General features: G+C 35.1%; 1 protein-coding gene across 5 annotated transcripts in view; it reads left to right on the forward strand.

The window, feature by feature from the left end:
- The window catches only part of EXOC6 (exocyst complex component 6), a 232,339-nt gene that overhangs the window by 136,837 nt on the left and 67,545 nt on the right, over positions 1-27,957 (forward strand). For all 5 annotated transcript variants that reach the window (XM_053582721.1, XM_053582723.1, XM_053582724.1 and 2 more), the window contains 4 exons: positions 1,441-1,550; positions 10,824-10,935; positions 11,511-11,645; positions 23,432-23,611. In XM_053582721.1, coding sequence (XP_053438696.1) covers positions 1,441-1,550; positions 10,824-10,935; positions 11,511-11,645; positions 23,432-23,611 — 537 coding nt within the window. The remainder of the gene's footprint in view (positions 1-1,440; positions 1,551-10,823; positions 10,936-11,510; positions 11,646-23,431; positions 23,612-27,957) is intronic.

Consider the following 27,957-nt stretch of genomic DNA (forward strand, 5'->3'; position numbering starts at 1 on the left):
CACCAAAGGATTTTAAGCAGTAAAAACATAATCAGATGTGTTCTTTAGAAAGATCTCTTTTTGGCTTACGTATGGAGAATAGATTGGAGAAGAATAAGACCGGTGGCAGGGAAACCAGCTAGAGGATTTTTGCAGTTATCCTGATGAGAGAGGTTGGTAACCTGAATGGGGGTTATGGTCATGGAAGTTGATTTGTTTAGGAGGTAGGGGCAACAGGAGTTGGTGATTATTTGCATATGAGGGATAAGGAAGATAAAGGAGTCAAGTAGAATAACCAAGTTAGCAAGTTTAAGGAACAAGATGATAATTTCACTTTTGGTCCTGTTGAGTATGTCTTAAATGGCACAGCCAAATGGAAGTGTCCAATGAGTAGATATGTAGATTTGGACTTCGAGGGAAAGATTTGATCTGAAGTTGGAGATTTAGAAGATACTGGCACCTGCATGGTAGTTGAAAGCAATGAGAATTTACGAGATCATCCTTGGAGAGGAAGGTTTAGGATAGAGCTCTGAAACATGGCAATAATTAAGGAATGGTAGGAATAGAGCAGGTAGCAAAACAGGAGGAGAACCAGGGTTACATAGGTACCAAAGAAGGAGACAGAGCAGGAAGGAGCCAACGTTATCAGGTTCTTCAAAGACATTTAACACAAGACCTAGAATAGTCCACTGGATTTAACAACTAGGAGATCATTGGTGACCTTGGTAAATATACTTTCACTGATGTAATGAGATTGTAATGAATGTGAAGATAGAAGGGTATATTAAACTGCATGAAGTATAAATGAAAGGCTTTTTGATAAGAAAAATTCTTAGGGAGAATTTATTTTCTGGAGATTAATTTTCAAATGGACAGTGGCTGAAAAAGTAGTTTAGTCAAGAAGCACGCTGTAAACTGTTGGTTGCGTGCTGATGTTAGATGGTATAGTGGTCAGAAAACTACTGAAAGGTGCTCTAGGCGTTGTGGAATTTACTGGTTATCTACTTGAATTGGCATGAAGCCTTCACTGAAGGTAAGTCAACAGAGTCTTAGAATTATCAGATCACTCTGAGCCAGGAAGCTGGCCTATAACGTTCATGGTCACTCTCATTTTTATATCATGGATACAGAAAAGTAGACAGCTAGCCATCTACTATAGAATGTTCATCATCAGAACCTACCAGAGGTATGAAGTCTGATAAGATAATTTAAGAAACAAGGGTAAATCGCCACATTATTTTCTTCAGAATATTTTGGTTTTCTTTAAAATATCAAAAATAATGTAGAAACATAATAGTAAATACCTGCATCAAAAACTATACTGTTCTTGGTGCATGTATTTACTGTTAATTCAAATATGTAGTCAATTTAAGTTTGCATTTTTAGGTCTTTTTCTAAAATTTCTAGAAACATCGTCTTCCTCTAAAATTTCAACAACAATGTTAACTTTTCTTTCTATAGCAATCTTTCCCAAAGAAGTTCCCCATGTCTCAGTCTGTGCCTCATATTTACATTCAAGTTAAAGAATTTATTTATGCCAGCCTTAAATTTTCTGAGTCTCTCCATCGGAGGTAAGTTTATTAATAAAATAATGCATGTTTATTATAACTTTTTATGAAACATTAACACTTTATTTTCATCCCATGACTCTTCAGTGGATTACTGTCTCATTGGAAAGACTTACATATTTCATTGACATTTAGGCTAAAGTTATTATAAATCAGTGACTTTAAACTGGGGTGCCACGAGGTTTTGTGACACATCCATTGATGGCGATATTGGACAAGGATTTGACCATGAAGACTGATGTATGTTGAAATCATTTGAAGTAAATGAAGCTGTGTGACTCAGCAGTCCCTCATTGTGCCTAAAGGAGATGGAGCTGGTATTGCATGAGTCCTACAGTTCTATCTAGATTTGAAATGGTGAAGTAACTGGACACAATTACCTTGAAAATTCTAAGTTTTGAAAATTTTCCAAGTGTATTTAATTAATACCTGTATTTTTTTAAAAGTATGAGTTGCTTATTTACTTATTTTTATTATTTTTGATTTGGCACTGTTTATTTTTATTATTCAATTAAAATGGACAAGTTTTTAGTAAAGAAATAAAAATTAGAAGACGATGCTAGTGCATCGAATACTGCTTTATCCAGTATATTAGCAACTAAATTAAAAACAATCAGTTGTCAGCATAATGAACATTATTTATCATTGAGTTTCGTATGTAGTAAAGGAAATCCACCATGTCCCACATGGGTAATTTGTGGCAAAACATTAGCAGATGAAGCTATTGTTTCTAGCAAATTAAAGAGACACTTAGAATCCAGACATTACCACTTGTTTGAAAAGCCAGTGGAATATTTCTAATGACTTGCACTCAGTAATACAAAATAAACAAAAATATGAGCCAAATATGCAACAATATTGGATAAAGCACGAGAAGTGAGTTATATAGTTGTAGAAATCTGAGCTAGGAAGATGAAATCTCGTACAATTACAGAATCTGTTATTTTATTGGCCAGCTGTGCATTGTAAAAACAATGTTTGGAGAAAAATACAAAAAGGAAATTTTAAATCAGTGGTAAACCCCAACTTTTAAGCATTCAGCAGATTTGTCTATATAGAAGAAATCATAGAGGTCAGGCGTGGTGGCTCATGCCTATAATCCTAGCACTCTGGGAGGCCAAGGCAGGTGGATTGCCTGAGCTCACAGGTTTGAGACCAGCCTGAGCAAGAGTGAGACCCATCTCTAAAAATAGCTGGGCATTGTCTGAGCACCTTTAGTCCCAGCTACTCGGGAGGCTGAGACAAGAGAACTGTTTGAGCCTAAGAGTTTGAGGTTGTTGTGAGTTATGACCCATAGCACTCTACCAAGGAACACAAAGTAAGACTCTGTCTCCAAAACAAGAGGAAGAAAGGGCAGCGCCTGTGGCTCAAAGGAGTAGGGCACTGGCCCCATATGCCGGAGGTGGCGGGTTCAGGCCCAGCCCCAGCCCCAGCCAGAAACTGCAAAAAAAAAAAGAGGAAGAAGAAAATGGAGGAGGAGAAGGAGGGAATCATAGAACAATTTTTATTTTGTTGACCACTCCAAATAACAAAGGGCCAAGACATTTTTTATTTGATATGCAATTACTTTAATTCTAATAACTTGTCTTGGGATTCCTGCAGAAATATTTATATGTTTGTATGAATGGAGTCTCATCTACATCCCCAGATGTAAAAAATTTATGCAAAAAAAATCCAAAAACTGTTTTTACATACTATTTTCTACACAGAGAAGTACTAGTGTCAAAATCATTAGCACCTAAATTATAAAAGGTCCTAGACAACACCGTTAACATTATTAATTATATAAAACGCAGGCTATTACAATCAAGATTATTTGCAGAATTATGTTCCTCAGTGGATGCTTCTCATATGCAGCTCTTACTGCATACGGAGGTGAGATGGTTATCTTGAGGAAGAGCTCTGTCAAGATTTTATAAATTAGAAGAAATATCAACATTTTTAAAAACTGCAGCATTCAAAACTAGGCAGTTTACTTTGTGATAAGGTTTGGTATAATGAAGTTATATTTCTTGCAGATTTATTTCAGTGTTTGAATGCTCTTAATAAGAGTATGCAGGGAAATCTTGAAAATGTTCTCAAATCTACAGATAAAATTAGTGCTTTCAGAGAAAGATTACTGCTCTGGAAGGAAAGGATTAATAGAGAAAATAACAGTAGAAATGTTTGAACTAGTTAAAAGGTATAAACTGGATAAAAATATTATTGAACAAATTTTACAAACTTTAGATTTATTGTACACAAATTTTGAAAAATACTTTCCTGTACCTACACTTGACAGAATGTCTCTGGAATGGGTGAGAAATCCCTTTAAGTGCATGTACATCAGTAAATTTAAATATTAAAGAAAAAATGACAGAGGACTTGCTGGGCGGGTGGCTCACACCTATAATTCTAACACTCTGGGAGGCTGAGGGGAGGATTTCTTGAGCTCAGGAGTTTGAGACCAGCCTGAGCAAGAGTCTCTACTAAAAATAGAAAAATTAGCTGGGCTGTGTGACAGGTGCCTGCAGTCTCAGCTTCTTGGGAGGCTGAGGTAGGAGGATTGCTTGAACCCAAGAGTTTGAGGTTACTGTGAGCTATGATGCCACAGCACTCTAACCAGGGAGACAGTGTAAGAGTCTGTCTCAAAAAAAAAAAAAGAAAAGAAAGAAAGAAAAGAAGTGACAGAGGATTATAATTAAAATATTCAGCAACAGGTATTACAACCTTTTGGTTATCTCTCAAGGGTTCAAGGGTGGATTTTCAAATATTACCAAAAAAGCAATAAAAATACTTCTTCCAATCTTAATGTCATATTTGTGTGAAACAAACTTTTCTGCAATGAGTAACATTAAAAACAAAAATTGATCATGGCCAGAATCCTTGGAAGAAGATATAAGAGCATTATCTGTCCAAAATTCAACCTTGCAAAGAAGATACTCTTTAAAAAAGTCAAGCTCAGATACCTCATTAAATGGTACATTATAATAAATAGAAAAATAAATATAAGTAAGTTTTTCAAAGAATTTTAATTATTAGCTTTTTTTACGAATGATAATTGTGGGGTTTTTGGGGGTTTAATGGTGCATTTTGTTTGTGTTAATGAATAAATCAAAAAAAGTATATTCTTTGTTACTCTTTTTCTTGATCAATATAATTTAAATGTGCTACAGAAGTTTAAATATAAGTTCAAGTGTGCTGTGAGATAAAAAAGGTTGAAAAACACTGCTCTAAATCTAATATTATATTTTATACTTTTTATTATGTAAATCTTCAAACATATGTAAAAGTAGAGATACTTTGATTGGAAACACCTGTGATCTCAGCATCTAGATTTAACTGTGATAAATATTGTGCTATACGTATTTTATTTTATGTTGAAGTATTATAAAGCGAATTCCAGAAATAATGACGTTTTACCCCTGAATACTTTGGCACTTGTTTCTAAAAACAATGAGGACATTTTATTATTTAACCACGCTCTACAAAATAAACACCAGTTCATAGTATCATCAATTCCCTAGTCCATACCAGTATTCTTTTTATTGTTCTCAAAGTATCTTTTTATGGTTGGTATGTTTGAATTAGGATCCAAACAAAATTTATACCTTGCATTTGTTGTTAAATCTATTCCACTGATATTCTCCATTTAGCAGTGCCATTGATTCATTGACAATCTGATATTTTTGTAGTTTTGTTTTTTCTCAGATAGGCCTGAAGTGAGGATTTGGACAAAATCAGAAGAATAAGTAAAGAATAGAATAACAAATTAGTATCACAGTAACAGAGAACAGCACAACTTTGGTAGTGATAGCTGACTTGGTTTTATAGGCAAGAGAATACTGTTTATCTGGTATGATAAAAGTAATAACTTAGGGAGACAGGCAATGTGATGTTAACCCTGTTTGCTGACAAGGAAACTGAGGTTCAGAGAAGTTGTGTCATTTATCCAGAGTGACGTAGCTAGTTTGAGAACTGGGAGCAGACCTTTTGACTTCCATATTAATGAAAGTGACTGGCATAAGTCTGGCATATAAGGAATGATCAGTTAATGGCAGCTTTATGCTACATCTTGTTCAAGGTATTTAGGCAGACACTGCACTACAGTCACATGATAAATTTCTGATCGTGAACACTCTCTAAAAGGCAGAGTACTGATGCTGGTATTCCTAATGCCTTTCTCTCTGAAATCTATTCTTCTGAATTTGTGTACCAAATAGCAGGAAATGTCCTTTTCAGTGGGAAACGTCTCTGAATTTTGAGTTACAAAAAGGCACGAAGGAAGTTTAGATATGGCCATTATTTATTTCTCAAGCTAAAACAGTGAGAGTAATGACAGTCATTTTATTTTATTATACCTGTCTCTTAAAAGGTTTTTAAAAAGGGGGAAAAGAAGTATGTGTTCTATTAGGATAAAAGAGTATCTGATTTTAGGCCTTACACTGTTCTTTCCTTGTAGATAGAGATTCTTTGATTAATTCCTGTTCATAAATAATATGAATGGGAAGAGACAGGGAAAATAAAAAAGGCAAATACCTAACATTGTAGTGTCTGCTGTTCTTTGAGATTCCCAGAAGCCATTGGTTTTCAAAGTGTAGTCCTCAGACCAGCAGCCATTAGCATTATTGAAAATTGTTAGAAATGGAACCTCAGACCTACTGAATTAGAAACTGAGGGACTCACGGTTTTATCTGGGTGATTCTGATTGACACTTATGTTTAAGAATCATTGCCTAAGTTTCATTCTACTCTGCCGGCCTCATACCAGGACATTGGCTTTTGATATACTAGCGCTACTGTGTTCTCTGCAGTGCACAACATGGCACACACAAGATAATCTAACATTTGAAAAACAATTAATACAAAAGAATATTAATTGTAAAGGAATAACATAAAATGATTTCTGTTACAATGGTAGATTTCAATAATGGGTATATCTTGAGGCTTGAATGGTTAAAAGCCAACAATAATTAATACTTACATTGTTTTTATTTAACATTCCAAAGTTCTGATCTACAAAGAGGCAGTTTAATGTAGTGGTTAAGAACATTAGACTCTGACAGACTTTAGAATCTTGATGCTGGCACACACTAGCTGTTATAGGACCCAGGGCAAGTCATTTCATCTCTTTAAACTACAGTTTCCTCATCTGTAAAATAAGGGAAGAATTCATAGGGTGGTTATATAAGAGTTGAGTGAGCTAATGGTTTTTATTATAGCACTCAGTACAGTGCCTGAGACATGGCAGGTTTACAGGGCTTTGGAGGGGATGGTATATTACAATATTAGATGCAAGACTAGACCTTGGAGTATTTATATTTTATTTTGTAAACATTGGGAACTGTTGAGGAATGTTTAAGTAATGACATGACTAAAATTATATTTTACAGAGTTTACTCTGGCCTCAGTGTGGATGATGATTGGAGGATTGAAATAATAGTTATATTGAGGTGAAGGCAGTGACTGAAGGAAAGAGATGAAAAACGACTGAAAAGTCAGGATTAGTGATGACAAAGAAGAAAGAACATAAAAGAGTAAAAATCCTGAAATTAGAATACCTGGGAATAATTTGACGAAGAAATTAAGAGATACAGAACAATTTGATTTATATTTGAGTGGACTTGAACTTGTTTATATACTCCCAGTAATAGTCATCTTTTTTAAAACTGAGATACATGGGTATCATCTGTGGCTCAGTGAGTAGGGTGCCGGCCCCATATACCAAGAGCGGCAGGTTCAAATCTGGCCTTGGCCAAACTGCAAGAAAAAATAGCTGGGCGTTGTGGTGGGTGCCTGTATTCGCAGCTACTCAGGAGGCTGGGGCAAGGGAATCACCTAAGCCCAAGAGCTGGAGATTGCTCTGAGCTGTGACGCCACGGCACTCTACTGAGGATGACAAAATGTCTTAAAAAAAAAAACAAAACTGTCAGTGTAACCTGGCTTATTGTACCCTCAATGAATCCCCAACAATAAAAAAAATAAATAAATAAAAGAAAAGAAAAGAAAGAAAAAAAAACAAAAACAAAACTGAGATACATTTACCTACTATTTTGAGATAAACATATGCAAATGAAAGGTGGAAACAAAAAGTTCTTAAAATTTATCCTGTGACTTTGCTTAAATGGAATAAATCTATGTTGGGAATTATTCCTTTTTTTTGCTTGTTTTGTTTAGCAAGCCTGGGGCCCAGTTTGAACCTGCCATCCCCCGGTGCATGGGGCCAGTGCTCTAATCATTGAGCTATGGGTGCCCAGCCAATTGGGAATTATTCTTAAAGCTGAAATCTTGTGACATTGGCCCCCTTCATCTTTTCCTTTAAATATAAATTATTTTGATATTCTCTAAATTGGTAGTGTATACAGTTCTCATGTTTTAATAAGTACTTTTTATTACCTAATCTAAATGTAGATTCTTGAAACACAGCACTGATATCTAATTAAGATATTGTTAAACTTGTAGAAAGTAGAGAAATTAAGCATGTTGGAATTAACTTTTATTTGCAGAGGGAAAATAGTGGCTGTCTAATTATTATTTGATATTTTCTGCATTTGTAATATCAAAGATAAAAGTCATTAATCATATTATTATATATAATTTTTCCTAAAGCATCTTTAATGTCTGACTGGAACTAGAATTGCCTCGTCAGTTCTGACTCTTTGTATATGAGCACTGACTGAGCATTCTAAAAGGTAAATTTGTGCTAATGATATAGCAGAGAAAAATTGTCAATATTTTCTTCTCCCTTTGATAAAAAATGTTTGCCACTTTTGTTAGTCCAGTTAACAAACTGGTTCTAATAAACTGCCCTATGATCATAAATTGTCCATTCAACAAACATTTACACTGACATTTTGAAAAATCTGCTTTACTAAATACATTGGCTATTTTCATTTTGTTAATGAGAGGAATAAATAATTCAAAACACACAGACAGTAGTTAGTTAAAAGAGATGTAAATCTAAACTTTAGATTATCACTTTTCTGACACTTTTATTTTTAAAATCTACTTCTGTTGCCTATAATTTAGCTAGTAGAGGTTTTTTTGGGGTGGGGTGGAATTATTAGAGAGTTGTGGAAAAGTCACTTTCTGTGTTTAAAGTTCTTACTGTATTGTGTTTAAACATATTTTGGAGTTAAGATTTTTAGAACTAGAAAATACTTTAGACATCTTGTAGAACAGATAATTTGAGTTTCTTTTTATATATAAACAAAAGCGGATCTGGAGAATGAAATGACTTCATGAAGAGACTCTAAAGTCTCATAATTATTTGATTGCAGAGGAAGAATCAAGATCCAATGTATATAAGAAATTTTTAGTTTGCATAAGAGGTTAAGCTGTAAAATATTTTATATGTATTATAGTTTAATTATTTTGAAGGATTCTTTAAAAATTAGGAAGGGGACTGGATGCAGTGTCTGACGCCTGTAATCCTAGCACTTTGGGAGGCTGAGGTGGACCACTTGAGGCCAGGAGTTCCAGAACAACCTAAGCAATATAGCAAGACCTGTCTCTAACCGCCCCACCCCCCAAAAATAAAAATTAAAAAATTAGGTGTGATAGTACACACTTGTTGTCTAGCTACTTAGAAGGCTAAGGCAGGAGTATTGCTTGAACACAGGTGTTTGAGGTTGCAGTGAGCTATAATGATGTCACTGCACTCTAGTCCAGGTACCAGAGAGACCTTGTCTCAAAAAAAAAAAAAGGAAGATTACAAATTAAAGGCTCAAGGGGCATGGAGTTAAGAACAAAACTCAGGATAAAAACCTCAGTACTGTCAGGTAAATTTCTGGCACAAATGAGATGTAGGTGTTGATAGGTTTTCTTTTTCTGTTTTTACTTATGGAGGAAAAATATGCATTGACTAGGCATTCAGGGAGGTGCAGGATAATTAAACAAAAGACATAATCTGTAAGGGGTAACTTTTTCATCGGAGAAAGATGCTATGCATAGCTGTCTTTAAATATAAGTGTGTCAGAAAAGAAACTAGAGTTGGCAGCCATCGTGCTTTTATCAGGTTGAGTACATTGCTTGTGCTAGGGGTGCTGTTGATGGATTAGAAAGGGTTTTCTGTCTGAGTGTTTGATGCCAAGTAAGCTTGAAGCTCTACTGGTAACGTGTTCATTTCCCAGCAAGTCTTGATTCTAGATATAAAAAATCAGAGATAAATTCTCCTTGGACCTGCTGGAATTAGGTTAGCAGAAATTATATAGAATGCCAGCTTTAAAATACAAAACATTATGGTAGAAGTGAAAAGTATTGATGTGTTGTCAAATCTTACTCTATTTGCATTTAAAAAATAAATACAGTAAATATTTGTACTTTATAGATTTTTTAAGAGTAGTATTTAAATGCAGAAAATCAAGAGGTACTAAAATTTTAGCCCCTGTTTAAGGTAGTTGTTCTCAACTGGGGATAATTTTGGCCCCTCATGCTGCCACTCTCTTGCCCCAAATTTGGCAAAGTTGAGAGACATTTTTGGTTGTCACTAGTAAGAGGAAGGGATACTACTTGTAATTAGTGGGTAGACGCCAAGGATGTTGCCTAACATTCTGCAATACCCAAAACAGCCCCTACAACAAAGAATTTATTCATTGTGAAACGTCAATAGTGCTGAGATTGAGAATCCATGGTTGAAGGGCAGTTTAACCATTTTGATAATGAGGCTATTTCCAAGAAATCATTGTTTACTTAAATTGAAGACATACCTTGTGCTTAGGAGAAAAGAGTAAGCTTTTTGTTGCTAGGTTATAGAAATGTTTAAGATGTTAAACTTTTTTTTTTTTTTTGGTACCAAATAAAGATTAATTTAAGGGAATTTATTTCTTTGAATTGCTAAAAAACTTCAGTGGTAATGGTTAGCTTAGTTATATTAAAAATTAATCTGGTAATTAATTATACCTAGAAAACAAATGTCAATAGTGTTTTAAAATAATTTTAGTTATAGTTGTGCCTGAAGTATCTTTTGAAATGCCTCTCTCTTGATGGAGTCATAATTTAAGAATATGTCTTATTTTCTTATACTAAGTACCCCATAACCCATGGATTTTTCTGTAGTGGTTAATTGTGTACATTTAAATTATGCCATGAATGAATGTTCTACTTTTTGGAAGATGCCCCTTTTGTGAGATTAAATTGAATTGAAGTTGTGATTAATAAACATGGGGCATTGTAAGTTATTTAAAGATATAAAGGAATGACTTAGAGCAAATTATTTTAGTAAATTGTGTTAAATTATTTAGAATGTTAACTAAGTGTACCCTTGTAGAAAGCTTATAATATCCACCTTTGTTTTTAGCTCAACAGAAATAGATGATATGCTTAGAAAATCAACAAATCTGCTGCTGACCAGAACTTTGAGTAGCTGTTTACTGAACCTTATTAGAAAACCTCATATAGGTTTGACAGAGGTAGGTTAAAAAGATATATATGTATATATAATCTATAGCCAAACATTTTGTTACATGAAACAATTATTAGAAATTGTTGCTAACTATCCTTTTGTAAAATAGGTTTGTGTTTTAAATTTATTAATATAAGCATATTTGTTTAAAAATGAAAGCGTAAGTGTAAATTCAAGAAATGTGAGGGAAGGGGGTTTACATGGAGAATAGTAGATAGCTGGAGCTGTTGGAACACATACTTGGATTTCTGATTGCAAGACTTTACAAATCAAAATCAAAATCCTTGTATTTTTACTTGGTAAGTGTATAAGATTTAAAAACTACTATGAAAAGTTATTTTAAAATAATTGGCAGTTAGACTCTTGGAATGTGTTTATGTGTGTATGTGTGTGTGTATATATATTTTAATAAATGTTAGCAGTATTTGCAGCAGGTTTGTGAAATCAGATAGTTATATCCTGTAATGCTATAATTATGCAGAAATGGTACAGTTGCTGAAAGTAATAATCTTATTTTTAAAAATTACATGGTTTTATACACCTGTAGCTTGTATTTTACCTGTTCTATTTTGTGTTTTCTAGCTGGTGCAAATCATCATAAACACAACACACCTGGAACAAGCTTGTAAATACCTTGAGGACTTTATTACTAACATTACAAATATTTCTCAAGAAACTGTTCATACCACAAGACTTTATGGACTGTCTACTTTTAAGGTATGTAAAAATATAACCAAAGTTTTCATTTCATTTACTGTGAGCAAATGCTGGAAAAAAACAAACAAACAAAAAAACAGTTTTTATTACAGGTATTTTTCTATTATATTCCCCCAAATTGAGAATTAGAGGTAATTGTTGTCAACAGCGAACAAATAAATGTCAGTTCCTTTTTAGCATTTTATTTTTTTATTTATTTTTGAGACAGAGTCTTATTTTGTCACCCTTGGTAGAGTGCTGTGGTGTCATAGCTCACAGCAACCTCAAACTCTTGGGCTTAAGTGATCCTCTTGCCTCAGCCTTCTGAGTAGCTAGCATTGATTACAGGTGCCTGCCAGAATACCTGGCTACTTTTGGAGATGGGGTCTTGCTCTGAGCTCAGGCGATCCACTTGCCTCAGCTTCTCAGAGGGCTAGGATTATAGGTATGAGCCACCACACCCAGCCTCCTTTTTGGCATTTTAAATGTCTTACTAAAATGGAGAGAAGTATAGTGATTTTCCATAGTGCATTACATTTTATTCATGTTTGCATGATTTATAGTGCTGCTGAATTTTTCTTCTTTTAAATTTTAAAATATTAAGGGAGTATAAATGTTTTTGTTACATTGGATAGCTTTTGTTATGTTTTAGTCAGGACTATAAGTGTGCCCATCACCTGAATAGTGTTCATTGTTCTCCTTAGATAGGTTTTTTTCCCCTTCCTCTTCTTCTTTCTTCCTATTGTGCACAGATATACACCTTGGTTAGTCCCAATTTATCAGAAAGTATATGTGGTATTTGTTTTCCCATTCTTGAGATACTTCATTTAGGATAATAGTCTCTAGTTTTATCCAAACTTCTGCAAAAGATTTTAATTCATTCATTTTTATGGCTGCATAGTACTCTACAGTGTATGTATGCCACATTTTATTTGGGCACTTGGTTGATTCCACATCTATGCGATTGTGCTTTAATAAACATTTGAATGCAGATGTCTTTTTGATAAAATGACTTCTTTTCCTTTCTAGTAATGGGATTGCTGGGTCAAATGATAGGTCTATTTTTAGTTCTTTGAGAAATCTCTGACTGTTTTCCATAGAAGTTGTAGTAATTTGCAGTCCCACCAACAATGTATAAGCATTCTTTTCTCTCTCTTTTATTTTTCCCCTTTGGGAATTTTTTTTTATTATTAAATCATAGCTGTGTACATTAATGGGATCATGGGGCACCATACACTGGTTTTATAGACGGTTTGACACATTTTCATCACACTGGTTAACATAGCCTTCCTGGCATTTTCTTAGTTATTGTGTTAAGACATTTATATTCTACATTTACTAAGTTTCACATGTACCCTTGTAAGATGCACCACAGGTGTAATCCCACCAATCACCCTCCCTCCGCCCATCCTCCCCCCTCCCCCTCTCCCCCTTCCCCCTATTCTTAGGTTATAACTGAGTTATAGGTTTCATATGAAAGCCATAAATTAGTTTCATAGTTGGGCTGAGTACATTGGATACTTTTTCTTCCATTCTTGAGATACTTTACTAAGAAGAATATGTTCCAGCTCCATCCATGTAAACATGATCTTTTCTCTCTTGATGCATGTCAGTATCTGTTGTTTTAGAAATTTTTAATAAAAGCCATTCTAACAGGGGTAAGGTGATACCAAATTGTGGTTTTAATTTATATTTCCCTGATGATTAGTGATGTTGAAGGTTTTTTGTGTACATTGGCTGTTTTTCTAACTTCTTTTGAAAAACTTTATTCATGTCTTTCACCTACTCTTTTATGGGTATTTTTTTCTTGCTGATTTGTTTGAGTTCTTTATAGATTATGGGTGTTAGCCCTTTATTAGGTAGGTAGTTTGCAAATATTTTCTTCCATTCTCTATAGGTTGTCTATTTGTTCTATTGCTTATTTCCTTAACTGTGCAGAAGCTTTTGGATTAATCAAGTCCCAATTTGTTTATTTTGTTGTTACTGTAATTGCCTTTGAGTTCTTAGGCATAAATTCTTTGTGTAGCACAATAACTAGAAGAATTTTTCCTATATTCTTTTCCAGAATTCTTATGGTTTCATATCTTACATTTAAGTCTTGTATCCATCTTTAATTAATTGTTGTGTGTAGTGAGAGAGATAGATCCTGTTTCATTCTTCTGCATATGGCTATCCGATTCCCTCAGCTTTATTTATTGAATAGAGTTCTTTTCCCCAGTTTATACTGTTGGCTACTTTGTCAAAGATTAGTTGGCCGCACGTAAATGTTTTCATATCTGGATTCTTTGTTCTGTTCCATTGGTTTGTATCTCTTTTTCGTGCTGTTTTGGTTACTATAGCATTATAGTATACTTTCAAGTTTGATAATTTGATGCCTCCAGATTTGTTCTTTTTGTTTATTATCAGCAAGGAGCAGATAAATGTTATTGAACATTTTATTAAAATGGAAAGAAGTATGCTGATTTTCTACAGTGTATTAGATTTTATTCATATTTTGATGATTTGTAGTAGTGCTGAATAGGCCTCATTGAATTCCTATTAATGTTTCACAGTTTGATAGTTTGATATGAGCGTGTGTCTGTGTTTGGAAATTAAAAATGTAAGACAAATAAGGATAGATTTGCTCTCTGCTGTATCGCTCAGTAAGAGTTATGTTTATAAAAAGCTGCTTACTTGTCTTCCAAAATACTGTACCATTTTGCATTTACATATAGTTTAAAATTTATATTGCTGTTCCTAAGTGGAATAGTTAGCAGGTAGCTCTATGAGGAATTGAAGCCACTTTGATAAGGAGCAAGTAATGAAATATTTTGTCGTATCTAAAGTAACACTTTGATTGTATACCAAAAGATATTCCTGTGAATAAAATAGTGATTCCTTAGAAGTGTTCATCTGAAGTGATTGCTATTTTTCACATAGGGGATATGTTCTATGATGTTTATTGGGCATAAAAAATTTCTGTGTCACTGTGGTAGTTTGTGATAGTATAATAAAATATGGAATGGTTCCTAATGACTAGAATTTTTTCATCTAGAAGGGCAGATAACTACACACAAGTAACAACAGTATATAACAAATAGATAAATTTGGTTCTGCAGATGCATTTGATTTGGTTTTGCAGTTTTTCCAAATGTTTTGAGTTTGAATACATTTGAAACTTACACATGCTATAATTGTCCTACCTACCATAATGACCTACCTGCCATACTTCTTGTTACCTGCCTAGATCCTGAAGGCATTTGAGTATTTACATCAGTTTGGAGCATGGGTAATATTTTAATCACCAGAGATGAGGAAATTCTACATAAGTTATGGAAATCAAAGGAGGAATTGGTATAAAACACAGAAGCCAGAAAGCTGAAGTTACTGTGTCATGTATAACACACACCCATGTTTTTGGCCGAAACTTTCAGAAAAAAATCTTTGTTAATTTTTTGAAGGAGGGTGGAAGTGGCCATGCATTGGCACCTTCTTCTATCACAGGAGGCACAAGGCATAGAGCCGCTACTATGGAGAAGCCAAGAGCATGCCTAGGTGGCAGATGAGAGTGATCTGGGAGATCTCCCCCAGCCTCTCCCAATTGTCCCCTTCCAGTCCATCCTTGCCCCCACATCCTCTCATTTCCTATTTCTACCCATGTCTGTTGGTGGGAATGTGGCCTCAGCCACTCCACTGAGAACTCCAGGGGACTTATTTCCTAGAAAGCCGGTGTGACAAGCCAGGCCAGCCCTCTCTGAGCTAGACTCCTGATGGTAGATCTCTGCTCTTTTTGGACTTCCTAGTCTCTTGTGCAGCTGGCCCCTTTTTAGGGCTCCTAGGACACCATGCTGAGGAGGAAACCTTCATGTTGATATCCTAGTGAAGAACTTTGCATTTACATTTCTGTTTAGTGACTAGACTATAACCTCCTTGAGCCAGCTAAACCTTGGGCATTCAGTAATGTTAAAATGAATGACACCATTCTTTCCCAAACTTGCAAATCCTATAGATCACCCAGGGGGCTGGTTAAAATGAGATTCCTAAACCATAACCAAATACACTGAATCAGTTCTTCCAGGAAAAGGCCCTGGGTATCTGTTCTATTAATAAGCATCCTAGAAAGTTCTTCCTATTGACAAGTTTGGGGAATTAGACCAAGTCAACACTTTGGGGGTTTGGACAAGCCATAGGTTCAAAATTACAATTTGTGGGCTCAAGTACCCTTGAGCTTTCATGCTTCATGTCCAGGTACTCTTATAGATAGAAACTTAATAGGGACTGAGGCCCAAGTTCATAACAGTGGGTTACTGGTAGAACCAGGTCTCCCAGACCCCCACTCAGGGATTTTCCTCCTTGGAAATTTAAAACTACTAAATAGACATTCTTTTCATCAGCCATAGAACATTCTCCAAGATTGATTATCTTAGGCCACAAAACATGTTTCAAAAATTTTTTTAAATAGTAATAAAATATATTACAATAACATAATAGAAATTATACCAGTGTATCTTCTTAGGCCACAGTGGAACAAGTAGAAATCAACTCCAAGAGAAACACTCAATTTTACATAAGTCATGAAATCAAACAATATGCCGCTGAACAGTTATTGGGTCAATAACGAAATTAAGATGGAAATCAAAAGATTCCTTGAATTGAGTGACAAAGGGGACACATAGCAAAATCTGTGGGATTCAGCTAAACCAGTCCTAAGAGGAAAAGTCATAGCCTTAAAATGCCTACATCAAAAGACAGAAAGATCACAAATCAACCATCTAATGACACGTCTCAAGGAACTAAAAAAAGCAAACCAAATCCAAAGCTAGAAGAAGAAAAGAATTATTGAAGATCAGAGCACAACTAAGTGAAATGGAAAACAAAAAAACAGTACAAAGGATCAGTGAAACAAAAGGTTGGTTTTTTGAAAAGATAAATAAAATTGATAGACCTCTTGCTAGATTAACCAGAAATAGAAGAGACATGACCAAAATAAGTCCATTAAAAAATGAAAAAGGAGATGTTACAACTTATACCACAGAAATATGAAATATCATCTGTGAATACAATGAAAATGTCTACACATATAAACTCAACCTAGAGAAATGGACAAATTCCTGGAAACATACAACTTCCCAAGACTGAGTGAGGAAGAAATAGAACTCCTGAACAGACCAATAGCAAGCAATGAGATTGAAGTAGTAATAAAAAGGCTTCCAACAAAAAAAAGCCCCAGACCAGATGGATTCACAGCTGAATTTTACCAAATACTTGAAGAAGAGCTGGTACCCATACTTCAGAAATTATTCCATAACATCGAGAAGTAGGGACTCCTCTCTAAGTCATTTTATGAAGCCAGTATCACTTTGATACCAAAGTCAGAAAAGGATGCAACTAAAAAAGAAAACTATAGGCCAATATCCCTTGTGGCTATAGATGTAGAGATTTTCAGTAAAATACTAGGAAGTCACAATCAAGAGTACATCAAAAAAGTAATCCACCATGACCAAGTGACCTTCATCCCAGGGATGCAAGGATGGTTCAATATACATAAATCTCTAAAAGTGATTCACCACATAAACATAAGCAAAAACAAAATCCATGTGATCATCTCAATAGAGGCAGAAAAAGCATTTGACAAAATCCAACACCCTTTCAATATAAAAACCTTCAACAAATTAAGCATAGAAGGAACATATCTCAACATTATAAAAGCCCATATATGGTAAACCCAGAGCCAGCATTATACTGAATGGGAAAAAGTTGAAAGCCTTCTCAATAAAAACCAGGAACAAGACAAGGGTGCCCATCATCACCACTTCTTTTCAACATACTGCTGGATGTCCTAGCCGGAGTAATCAGGCAATAGAAAGAAAATAAGGGTATCCAAATCAAGGAAAGAAGTTCAGACTGTCACATTTTGCCAAAAACGAAAATGCCAAAGACTCCACCAAGAGACTCCTGGAATTGATAAATAAATTCAGAGTCTCAGTTTACAAAATCAGTGTACATAAATCAGTATTTCCGAACATTAATAACTGTCAAGCTGAGATTCAAATCAAAGACTCAATACCATTCACAATAACCACAAAGAAAATAAAATACACTGATGTGTATAGAGGGAAGTAAAACTAGGTAGAAATCAAGTGGGGTGGGGAGGGGGATGGGTGAAAACCTACATAACAGGTACAGTGATCACTATTTGGGTGATGGACACACTTATAATCCTGACCCAAGCATAATAAAAGTGATCCATGTAACCAAAAATAATTGTACCACCATAATATTTTGAAATAATAGAAATACAAGAAAGGAAAGAAAATTGAGAGGAACTGACAGAAAAACTTTCTTAATAAAGAGAAATTATTGGCCAGTGAAACTGAGAAGTCCAAGAGTAGGACAGATTTCAGGTTCAGGAGATATCACCAAGGACCCAGAGTTCCTTAATCTTTTAACTCTGCTTTATACAATTTTGGCTTTATCTTCAGACTATTCATGGTGACCCAGTAGCTCTAGACTTTCTTCTTTTGGTAGCAAAATGGCTACTTGATCACAATTTCAAACCTTACATCTTCATGCCTTGTCCTTTAAAGGAAGAGAGACTACCTTCCTCCACTAGCTGTTGTGGAATTCCTTATAGGTAAGAGGATGGGAATTGCTAAGTGACTTAAATTGATCAAGATCATCCCTGGACCTGTGTGTTCAATTATACTCAAATCTCATAACTGTGTATTGGGGCAAGGTGATTTTCCAAAACATATTTGGAAGAATGGATGATAGATGATAAATCATAGATGTTTACTAAAATGTTTAGCTATCACTACTTAGCTTTAATTCAAAACATAACGTGCTTATGGTCCAGGAAGTCTAAGTAGAGTTTATACATGACTATATTTTCTAAAAGCCCTTAGGTAGAAATGCAGCTTCATTTTATTCCAAGCACAGAACACACTGGCTTGGAGCCCTGTGCTGCCGAGTAAGAAGCCCAGTTGCCTGTTAGCCAGGTGCCAGACATTTGAGTGAAGAAACCTCCAAATGATTCTAACCCCCAGCTGTTGAGTCTTGTTGGCAGTCTTCAGGTCATCCCAGCTGAGGTCTCAGATATTGTAGAGCAAAGTCATACCCACTGTTTCCTGACCCCGTAGTACCTGTGTAAGTATAATAAAATGCTCATTAATTTAAGCCACTGAGCTTTGGGGTTAATTTGTTACTCAAAAATATTACATTAACTAGAATAGTAAGTGACATAAGCACTTCTTCCTAAGTTCCTATTTTTCTACCATGAAACCTTTCCAGCCAATGGAATCTCTCCTTTTTTACTATACATTTACTGTACATGTAGCCAATACTAATTTGTTCATATCTCTTCATTTTGTGATTATTTTATCTGTGGTACTTTTCCCCCCAGCTTGAGTAGGAAGTTTTTCAAGATAGAAGAGATTTCCTTTATTCTTTTAACAAGTACTCACCTACTGTCTACTATGTGCCAAGCACTGTTCTAGGTGTTTAGGGGTATATTACTGATTGAAAGCAGATACGAACTTCCTGCCCTAATGGAGCTTACATTTTAGTGGGTGTTTTGTTCATGTGTTACTGAGAGTGCTGAATATTTTAGGGACTGACATGGTCTTATTGATAAACTCTAATCTTAAGATTGTTAAGAGGAGATTTGCATTTTATTAGAAATTTTAATGGAGAGAGATGAAGGCTTAACTTACTACAGTCAGCCCTTCATATTTATGGGTTCTGCATCTGTGGATTCAGCCAACACAGATCAAAAATACTTGGCGAAGAAAAAAGATGAATGGTTGTGTCTGTATTGAACATGTATAGACTTCATTTTCTTGTCATTACTGACTGAACATGACAGTATAACAACTATTACATAGAATTAACATTTTATTGGGGGTTATAAGTAACCTAGAGATGATTTAAAGTATCCAGGAGGGTATTTATAGGTCAAATTCAAGTATTATGCCATTTTATATTCGGGACTTGAGCATCTGCAGATTTTGGTATCCAAGAAAAGGCCTGGAGCCAATCTCCCACCATCGGACTTTCTAAGTTAGTATTTTGAATCAGAACTTGTTCTGCTACTACCGTATTTAGTAGAGCTTCATTGAAATTTTAGTTAATACCATTAACATCTTAAATTCCTGTTTTATCTAAAAATAGTGTTTATTTTTACTTTTTTATATAGTTGAGGAGAAGCACTGTTGAAATTCACTGATTATTGTCAACTTTGTGTTAGACCCTCTGAGTGGGGAGAGAAGAAAAATCTTGGAATTCCTGTTCCAATTCTACTATAAAAGCAGGCATGCAAATGGAAAGATGTCTACCACTAAGTGGTTTTCCCCTTCCCATTCTGGCAGTGAGTAGTAGTAAGTAGTTAGTGTGAAAATTTGAGAGGGAGCCCAAAAAGTATTAAAGTGGAGAAATGGTACATTCGATTATTCATATTTTCCTTTTCTTTCATTCATTCTTTTTTTTTTTTTTTTTGAGACAGAGTCTCAAGCTTTTGCCCTGGGTGGAGTGCCCTGGCATCATAGCTCATGCAGCAAACTCCAGCACAGGCTCAAGCAATCCTCTTACCTCAGTTTTCTATTTTTAGTAGAGATGGGGTCTCGCTTTTGCTCAGGCTGGTCTCGAACATGTGAGCTCAAGCAATTCACCTGCCTTGGCCTCCTAGAGTGCTAAGATTACAGGTGTGAGCCACTGCTCCTGGCCCCTTTTCTTTATTTCTTAAGGCATACAAGCCAAAATACTTGGTAAGGTTCCTGATTATATTTTTGAAATTTCAATTCAAATGACATCTCTTCCACAAAGCTTTGTCTAATCTATCAAACCAGTACTAATTATTAATATATTCTCCTTTGTTTGCTCAGGATGCTGTGTTAAGCTTCTAATATAGCATTAGTCATGTTTTGTTATATCTCAGCATGGATTGTGAGATCATTGAGGACAGGGACTGTTTTACTTATCCTGATGTCTTTATAGTGCTGTTATTCATAGACATGATAAAAATTGTATATTAGGCTAAAGTGCATTCAAATACAGTGTTACTAATAATGGCGAGTGATACCAGCTCTCTTTTTAATCAAGCTAAGAGTTTAGATAGATTTAGCCAGAAATATAACATTGGTACCCAAATCAAATTAAATCTAGTTCCACAAGATGGCAGGTTGTTCACCTTCCTTAATAAGGTGGTGAAAAGAATTCAAGGGACTTGGGCACAGCCCAAAAAGACCTGAGGGAAAGGCAGAGATGTATCCAGGTTTAACTTTCAAGATGCTCCCTGTTGAAGTACATGTGATCCTTTCAAAGAAAAGGATAGGCATGGAGATCTTTTGACTTGGTTCCAAAGGCCACATGCCTAGTTGTCCCTCCCTTAGTGCTGCTGCCCGAGTTAAGAACCCAGCACTACCATTTCTTCTTTTTCTAGATTCTTAATATGGAAGTTTAAGTTAGTGATATGAGATCTTCCCTGTTTTATAATATAGACATTATAGTTACAAATTCTCCTCTAAGCACTACTTTGCTTACATACCATAAGTTTTGGTATTGTGCTTTTGTTTTCATTTATCTTATAGTATTTTCTAATTATAATCTCTTTATCCATTGGTTATTTGAATCTCTTGCTTAATTTCCACATAAATGCAAATTTTGCAAATGTCCTATTATTAATTTTAGATTTTATTCCATTGTGATTGGAGAAAATACTTTGTATACCTTCAGTGCTTATAACACTTGTTTTATGTCCTAACATATGTTCTTTTGTACAGTGTGTCCCATAGTCACTTGAGAATAATGTGTGGTTTGCTGTTGTTGTGTAGTGTTCTACAGATATCTGTCAGGTCTAGTTGATTACATTGTTGATCAGGTCTTCTATTTTTTTCTGTCTGCTCAAATCCAAGATCGAACCCCTTTAATGATTTTTCCTTTCATTTATTGTTATTGTTAATAATTTCTGTCTCATTTAATAAATTCTCTATTTGGTGAGGCATTGTTCTCATATTTTCTTAAAAGTTCTTTAGACATGGTTTCCTTTTGTTCTTTGAACATATTTTAAATAATTTATTTAAAGATTTTGTCTTCTAAGTCCAATATCTGGGCTTCCTCAGTTTCTATTGATTGCTTTTTTCTTTTTTTTTTTTTTGTTTTTGGCCGGGGCTGGGTTTGAACCCGCCACCTCCGGCATATGGGGCTGGCGCCCTACCCCTTTGAGCCACAGGCGCCACCCTGATTGCTTTTTTCCTTATGTCTGAGTCATACTTTGTTTCTTTGCATTACTTGTAATTTTTTGTTAACTGGAAATTTTAAATAATATAATGTGGCAACTTTGGAAGTTTGATTGTTCTCCCTTCCCTAAGGTTTGTTGTTTATCCTATTTGTTGTTTTTTGTTCTGTGATTTTTTTGGAGCTAAATTGATAAAGTCTGTTTTCTTTCTCATGGGTGGCTACTGAGAGGTCTCTGCTTGGTCAGCATAGTGATCAGCCAGTGATTAGACACAGATTTCCTTAAAAGCCTAGAGCCAGTAACTCCCCAAGTCTCTGCTGAGGAGCTCTGTATACTTGTTGGGGCATGCCTTAAACCCTGAGACAGGAAGTTAATAACTCTGCTTTTACTTTCACTTTCTTCTTTCACAGAGCTCCAAGTTCAGCCCCAAAGGAGATCTTAGAGCTTTCTCAGATCTCTCCTGTGCATGTACACAACCTGACACATGCAGATGGCCTTCTGATTCCCAGAAATCTGTCAGAGCTTTTCAAAGCCAACTGTGGATATGTCTCTCCCCAGTTTTTAAGCTTTTTAATTTACCTGTTGTGTGCCCCAACTGTCATCTACCATCTCAGGCATCCTCTGTGTTAAACAATTGCCTCTAATTGTTTTTGACAAATAGCCATAGAGAAAAGGCTTTCTGTACTGGAAACCCATGATTCTGGTCAAATGAAGACATCCCTGTAAGTGGGGATAGGGTCTTCCAAGGATCTACCAGAGTGGTCAACTAATGATATTTTGGGAAGAATGTGGCCTTGAGGGAGCTCTCGCCTTGTTTTGCTCCGTTTGATGACTGGCTGCTGATTTTCATGATGGTTTTGAGGTATTGATTTTCAGAGGTGTTATGGAGCTAGAGCAGGAGAGAAGAAATGGAAATAAAGTACATTAGAATGCTAGAAAGCTCATTTTCTTAACAGAATTCTGTTGTTTTTCTTGAATAAATTCTTCATGGATTGTTGGAAGTTTTGGATTAATTTTTAGAGTTTTGATAAAGTTTATTTTGGTAAGTTTTGATAGTTTCCTTATTGTTTTTATGAAAGACAGAATGTTTGGAAATCCTTACTCTGCTGTTTTTGCTCATGTCTCTTTTACTGTTTCTTTTCTCCTCAGAGAAATGAACTGTCTCAGTCTCTATATCACCTTCCTCAATCAACTATTCCATTTCTTCTGTGATAGTCCAACTTAATTTCTCTCAGAGAATCAATTGATGTGTGGTCTTCTGCATTCTTGACAACTTCTATTTTTTTACTTCTGTTTCTCTTACGGGTCCTCTTAGACTTATGAGAACAATTCAGGAATTAATATCAAAGTATACTATCATACAAAGAAAAAAAATGGTGAGAGTGAGGTTAGAAAAGAAGGAAGAAAAGATGTAATGTCCAATCAAATAAATAGAGTACAGATAACAAAAAAAGCAACAGTTTTCCTGGACTTTGAATTAATGACTAAAATATTAGACCAAAGAAAAATATAAAATAAAATTAGAATTTTTGGAAAACTTATTATCTGCTTCTGTAATTATGTTTCATTTTTCTTTGTGGTTTTTTTTCCCCATCAGGATGCTCGACATGCAGCAGAAGGAGAAATATATACCAAACTTAATCAGAAAATTGATGAATTTGTTCAGCTTGCTGATTATGACTGGACAATGTCCGAGCCAGATGGAAGAGCTAGTGGTTATTTAATGGACCTTATTAATTTTTTGAGAAGCATTTTTCAAGTGTTTACTCATTTGCCTGTAAGTATAGAAAATTTCAAAAACCTGCTTTATAAGTTTGTTTACTAAAGTATATTTTAGAATTTAGTTTTAGTTAGTGGTTTACTTGTTTAAACCAACTTCCTAGATTGTGTATTTCCTTTCTCATTAGAAATCGATTTATAAAGAATCTTAACCAATTTTTAAAAGTTTTAATTTATTTTATTTTTTAACCAAAATAACTATAGCTCTCTTCCCTCTAAAACCAAACAAAACCCTCAAACTGGCAGTGTAGACTTAAAAAGAAACTCTAATAGGAATAGTTGTCATAAACGCAATGTAATCAATGGCTTTTCCAGTTAGGAAGGGCCAAGAATTTACTGGGTATTTTTGAGTCAAGAGATTAAAAGTAAAATAGTGTTGTTCTATTCTGGTTCTTAGTCATAGTGCATCGACGTCTTGGACAGTCTATTGATGAAACAATAAAAAAGAAATTAAAACAAGGACATTTGGGTATACAGAAGCTGAAACATTGGCATCTTCAGATGAGGTCTTTAGTCCCCACAGACTGAGGAGATTACATTGGGTGAAGATGCTCTTATTTGGTATAGCCAGAAATAATAAAGCTACTGTTAAAACAGGAATGAAGTAGTTTTTGCACAGGCAATGTAAAGAAGAAATTGTATCAGCCTGTTTGTCCCATGATAAGATTAGTTGAATACAAAAATAAAGTATTTAATTTGGAACCTACAGTCTGCCTACAGCCCTTCCCCTTGTTTGAAATGAAAATAATAATAATGATGATAATTTCCTCCATCTTTTACTCTTTCTCCATTAAGAGTTGCTCTAAAGAGCTGATTAGAAAAGTTGAGGAAAGGTGTTATTAAAGAAACAAATGGGGTGGCGCCTGTGGCTCAAGAAGTAGGGCACCGGTCCCATATGCCGGAGGTGGCAGGTTCAAACCCAGCCCCGGCCAAAAACCACAAAAAAAAAAAAAAAAAAAGAAACAAATGGAAGAATATCTTAGAGATTTTAATTGTGGATCTTGGCCAAAGAAGCAGGAGTGTCCAACCTTTTTTATTTTCTCATGCACACTGGAATAAGAGTTGTCTTGGGTTTCAAATTAAATATACAAACAGTAATGAAAAGTGAAGAGCAAAAAAACAAAGAACACCAGGTTTGTGTGTACTTTTCATGATGTCTGTCACTGTAGATAAACAAAACAATCCTGACATAATCTGCATGTGGCCCATAAACCATAGGTTGGATACCCCTGTATAAAGCTTACTCAGGGATAATATTGTATTCCTAACTGCTATACTCAGGGATAATATTGTATTCCTAACTGCTATCCTTGAATAGAAAAAAGAAACATGTATATTTAACTTTTATATCAACTAATTTTTAAAGATGTGCTTTTCATATGGTCCGCCCTAAATAATTGTTAAATTAATTCGCATTCACCCTGTCAGTATAAATGTCCATGCTTCCAACCAAAAGCAATCTTCAAGAATAAGCACATACACATGCTAGCAGATAAACACGTGTTTTTATGTTTTAATATCCATGTCACAGGTTGGTTTGAGGTGATGGGTAGGAATTTTGTGTATAAGTAGGATAGAATTAAGAAAGATTTATATGTTAGAAATGTTTGGAATAAATGTTTGACCTTCTAAGATTAGTTTCTACCTTCCCAACTTCCCAGAGGGATATCCTGCTTTCTCATGATACATACTCTTGATGACATTGAGAGAAATAGTTTCCTGGTCTAACTAGATCACTAAACTGATCTATTTTGTATGGTTGTGGCTAAGTCTTCACATGCCAGTTGAGATTTTTGTGTCATGTAACAGGTTTTTCTATAAAGGATATACATTTTTATAGACTGTACACCAACAAATTTAACAATAAATCTGGGGAATGACCAAAATAAAAGAAAATAGTTCATAGTTAAGAAAAGAGAAAATGGTCCTAACAATAATGTCTTATTCAAGGATGCAAAAAAATGGTATTATGTAAGCTACCATTTTTAATTAAATGTTTTAAGCTGAAAATAATTTCTAGTTTCAGGTTATTATTGGACCCAGGTACAGTGAAGGGCCAGTTCTGGACTTCTTCACCTTGCGGAGAAGCTTCTGAATATTATTTACCACATGTCTCAAATCAGTCAGCTTAAGCAGAACTTACTTTCCCAATTATAGGCGTGAGTTAAGTAGTAGGTCTGATTTTGACCACTGCCTTGTCTTTGGTTTGGGCAGTATTTAGGAACAATGGGGTATGTTAGAATTTAATGGAAACTGTGAAACTAAGGGCCACTCTTTCAAATAAGGCAAATATAGGCCAGTAGTGCAAAAATTTAGATTTTCTGAAATAAAAGTGGCTCGCTAACTTCCTCAACCTAAAGAAGTACTTAACATTGAACACTTGGCTTAATATCCATTCTTGAATTCACAGGATAGTTTCTGTCTGTCAGTTGTTACCATTGTTGGAAAAGAATGTTTTCTAAATCAAAATTTGTCATTATGTACATTTGCTGGCCACCATTTCCCAGTAAAAGTTTCATTTGTTCCCCAAAACTTATGATCATCCAATAGAATTTTGTTCTCCATTCATAGGATATAAGTACAGTTGAAGTTAGTGGATAATGACGGTTTTGATGGAGCCCAATGAAAGAACTCTGTCATTTTCACAGATTGTAGCAGTAGAAAGCTGTAGAATTTAGGGAACCACCAACAATCATTTTAAATACTTCTTCTCCCAGGTTAGATGAGCTAGAGAATTGGTATACATACTTTCCTTATCTATTTCTCTTAAATGTTAGCCAGTGCAAGGCTATGCAGGGGATGGAAAAGAGCTTCTTTGTCTCCAGATTAAATAACCTATTCATCTGAATTTCCCTGTGCTCTGGCTGAGAGATCAGGCTCTCTTCTGGCCATTGGAATTAAAATCAGTCTAAATAGTATAGAAATAACAAGTCTTTTCCCATTGCCCAAAAATGTTAGGCTGCCTTACTATGTTATTTGCCTGAGGGGAACTTGCCTTTTTATTACTTAATTTGAAGCATAGCTGTTATCTTGGAAATTTTCTTCTTTGCTGTCCTAGATTGAGAACGATTTTCTAGATTCCGTGTTCATTTCTTTTAATTGCTTTACCAGTTGGTTTTGATGAACTACCTCAAAACTTCTTCCATGACTTTAATAACTTACCCCCACAAAAGGGAAGTACGCTTTTTAACTCTTTGCATGTCAGAAAATGTCTTCTATCTTCTACTTGACTGAAAGTTTGGCTAGGTTGAGGAGCTTTTTTTCTGGTAATTTCCATTGCATTTCTCTATTATTCTAGCATCCATCTTTTAGCATCTGCTTTAATTTTTTTTTTTGAGACAGAGTTTCACTTTGTTGCCCTTGGTAGAGTACTGTTGTGTCACAGCTCACAGCAACCTCCAACTCCTGGGCTAAAGCAATTCTCTTGCCTCAGTCTCCCAAGTAGCTGGGACTACAGGTGCCCACCACAACGCCCGGCTATTTTTGTTGTTGTTGTTTGGCAGGCCCGGGCTGGGTTTGAACCCACCAGCCCCCATATATGTGGCTGGCGCCCTGGCTGCTGAGCTACAGGAGCTGAGCCCTGCTTTCAAATTTTTTAATACTAAGAAATATTGTGAGTATATGTTTCCTTTCCTCTCCCTACCCACCTTCCCCTTCTACTCCTCTTTTCCTTTCTTCTCCCTTTTCCTCTCCCTTTCCTTACCTCTATACCAGGAGCCTTAGCTTTCCCCAAATTGTTTTCATTAGAGAAACTGCCTGTGCTCTGTAGGTGGAGGATCACTGGCACACTTATTCCAGAAATCTTCAATTATTTTCCCTGTTTTCCATTTCTCATTTCTATCCTCTTTTATACCTGCCAGTTCTGTACTTCTAAATGCACAGCTGGCTCCCAGTTTTACTATAGTTCTCTGGTAGCATATAATGGGTAGAGTGACTTTCTTTTCTTTATTTCATTTTGCTTTCTGTTTGACTTTCTTTTCTTTATTTCATTTTGCTTTCTGTTTTTCAGAAACCATCCCTTGATGAATTCCCACATATCCCTTAAGTTTTCTACTGTTAGGCATTTGATTCTTTTTTACAATTCTATACTTTTATTTAGATGATTAGGAAGCAAACACATTAACTTAGTCTACTATCTTGATTCTGAACAACTTGCTTCCTTCTCTTGAAAGTAAGTGATTTGATTATCACTAAGATATATGTATGTATGTTTCTAAGCATCATTCTTTCAGACAAATGTAAAGTTTCAATCTAAATGTAGGATTTTTCCTCTTTAATTATGCAACTTTTGTTCTTTATTGTTTGATCACTTTCTAGGTTAAGTATGTGTGTTAAAATGGCCTT

The sequence above is a fragment of the Nycticebus coucang genome, chromosome 3 (assembly GCF_027406575.1).
Source record: "Nycticebus coucang isolate mNycCou1 chromosome 3, mNycCou1.pri, whole genome shotgun sequence".
In the NCBI taxonomy this organism is placed as follows: Eukaryota; Metazoa; Chordata; class Mammalia; order Primates; family Lorisidae; genus Nycticebus; species Nycticebus coucang.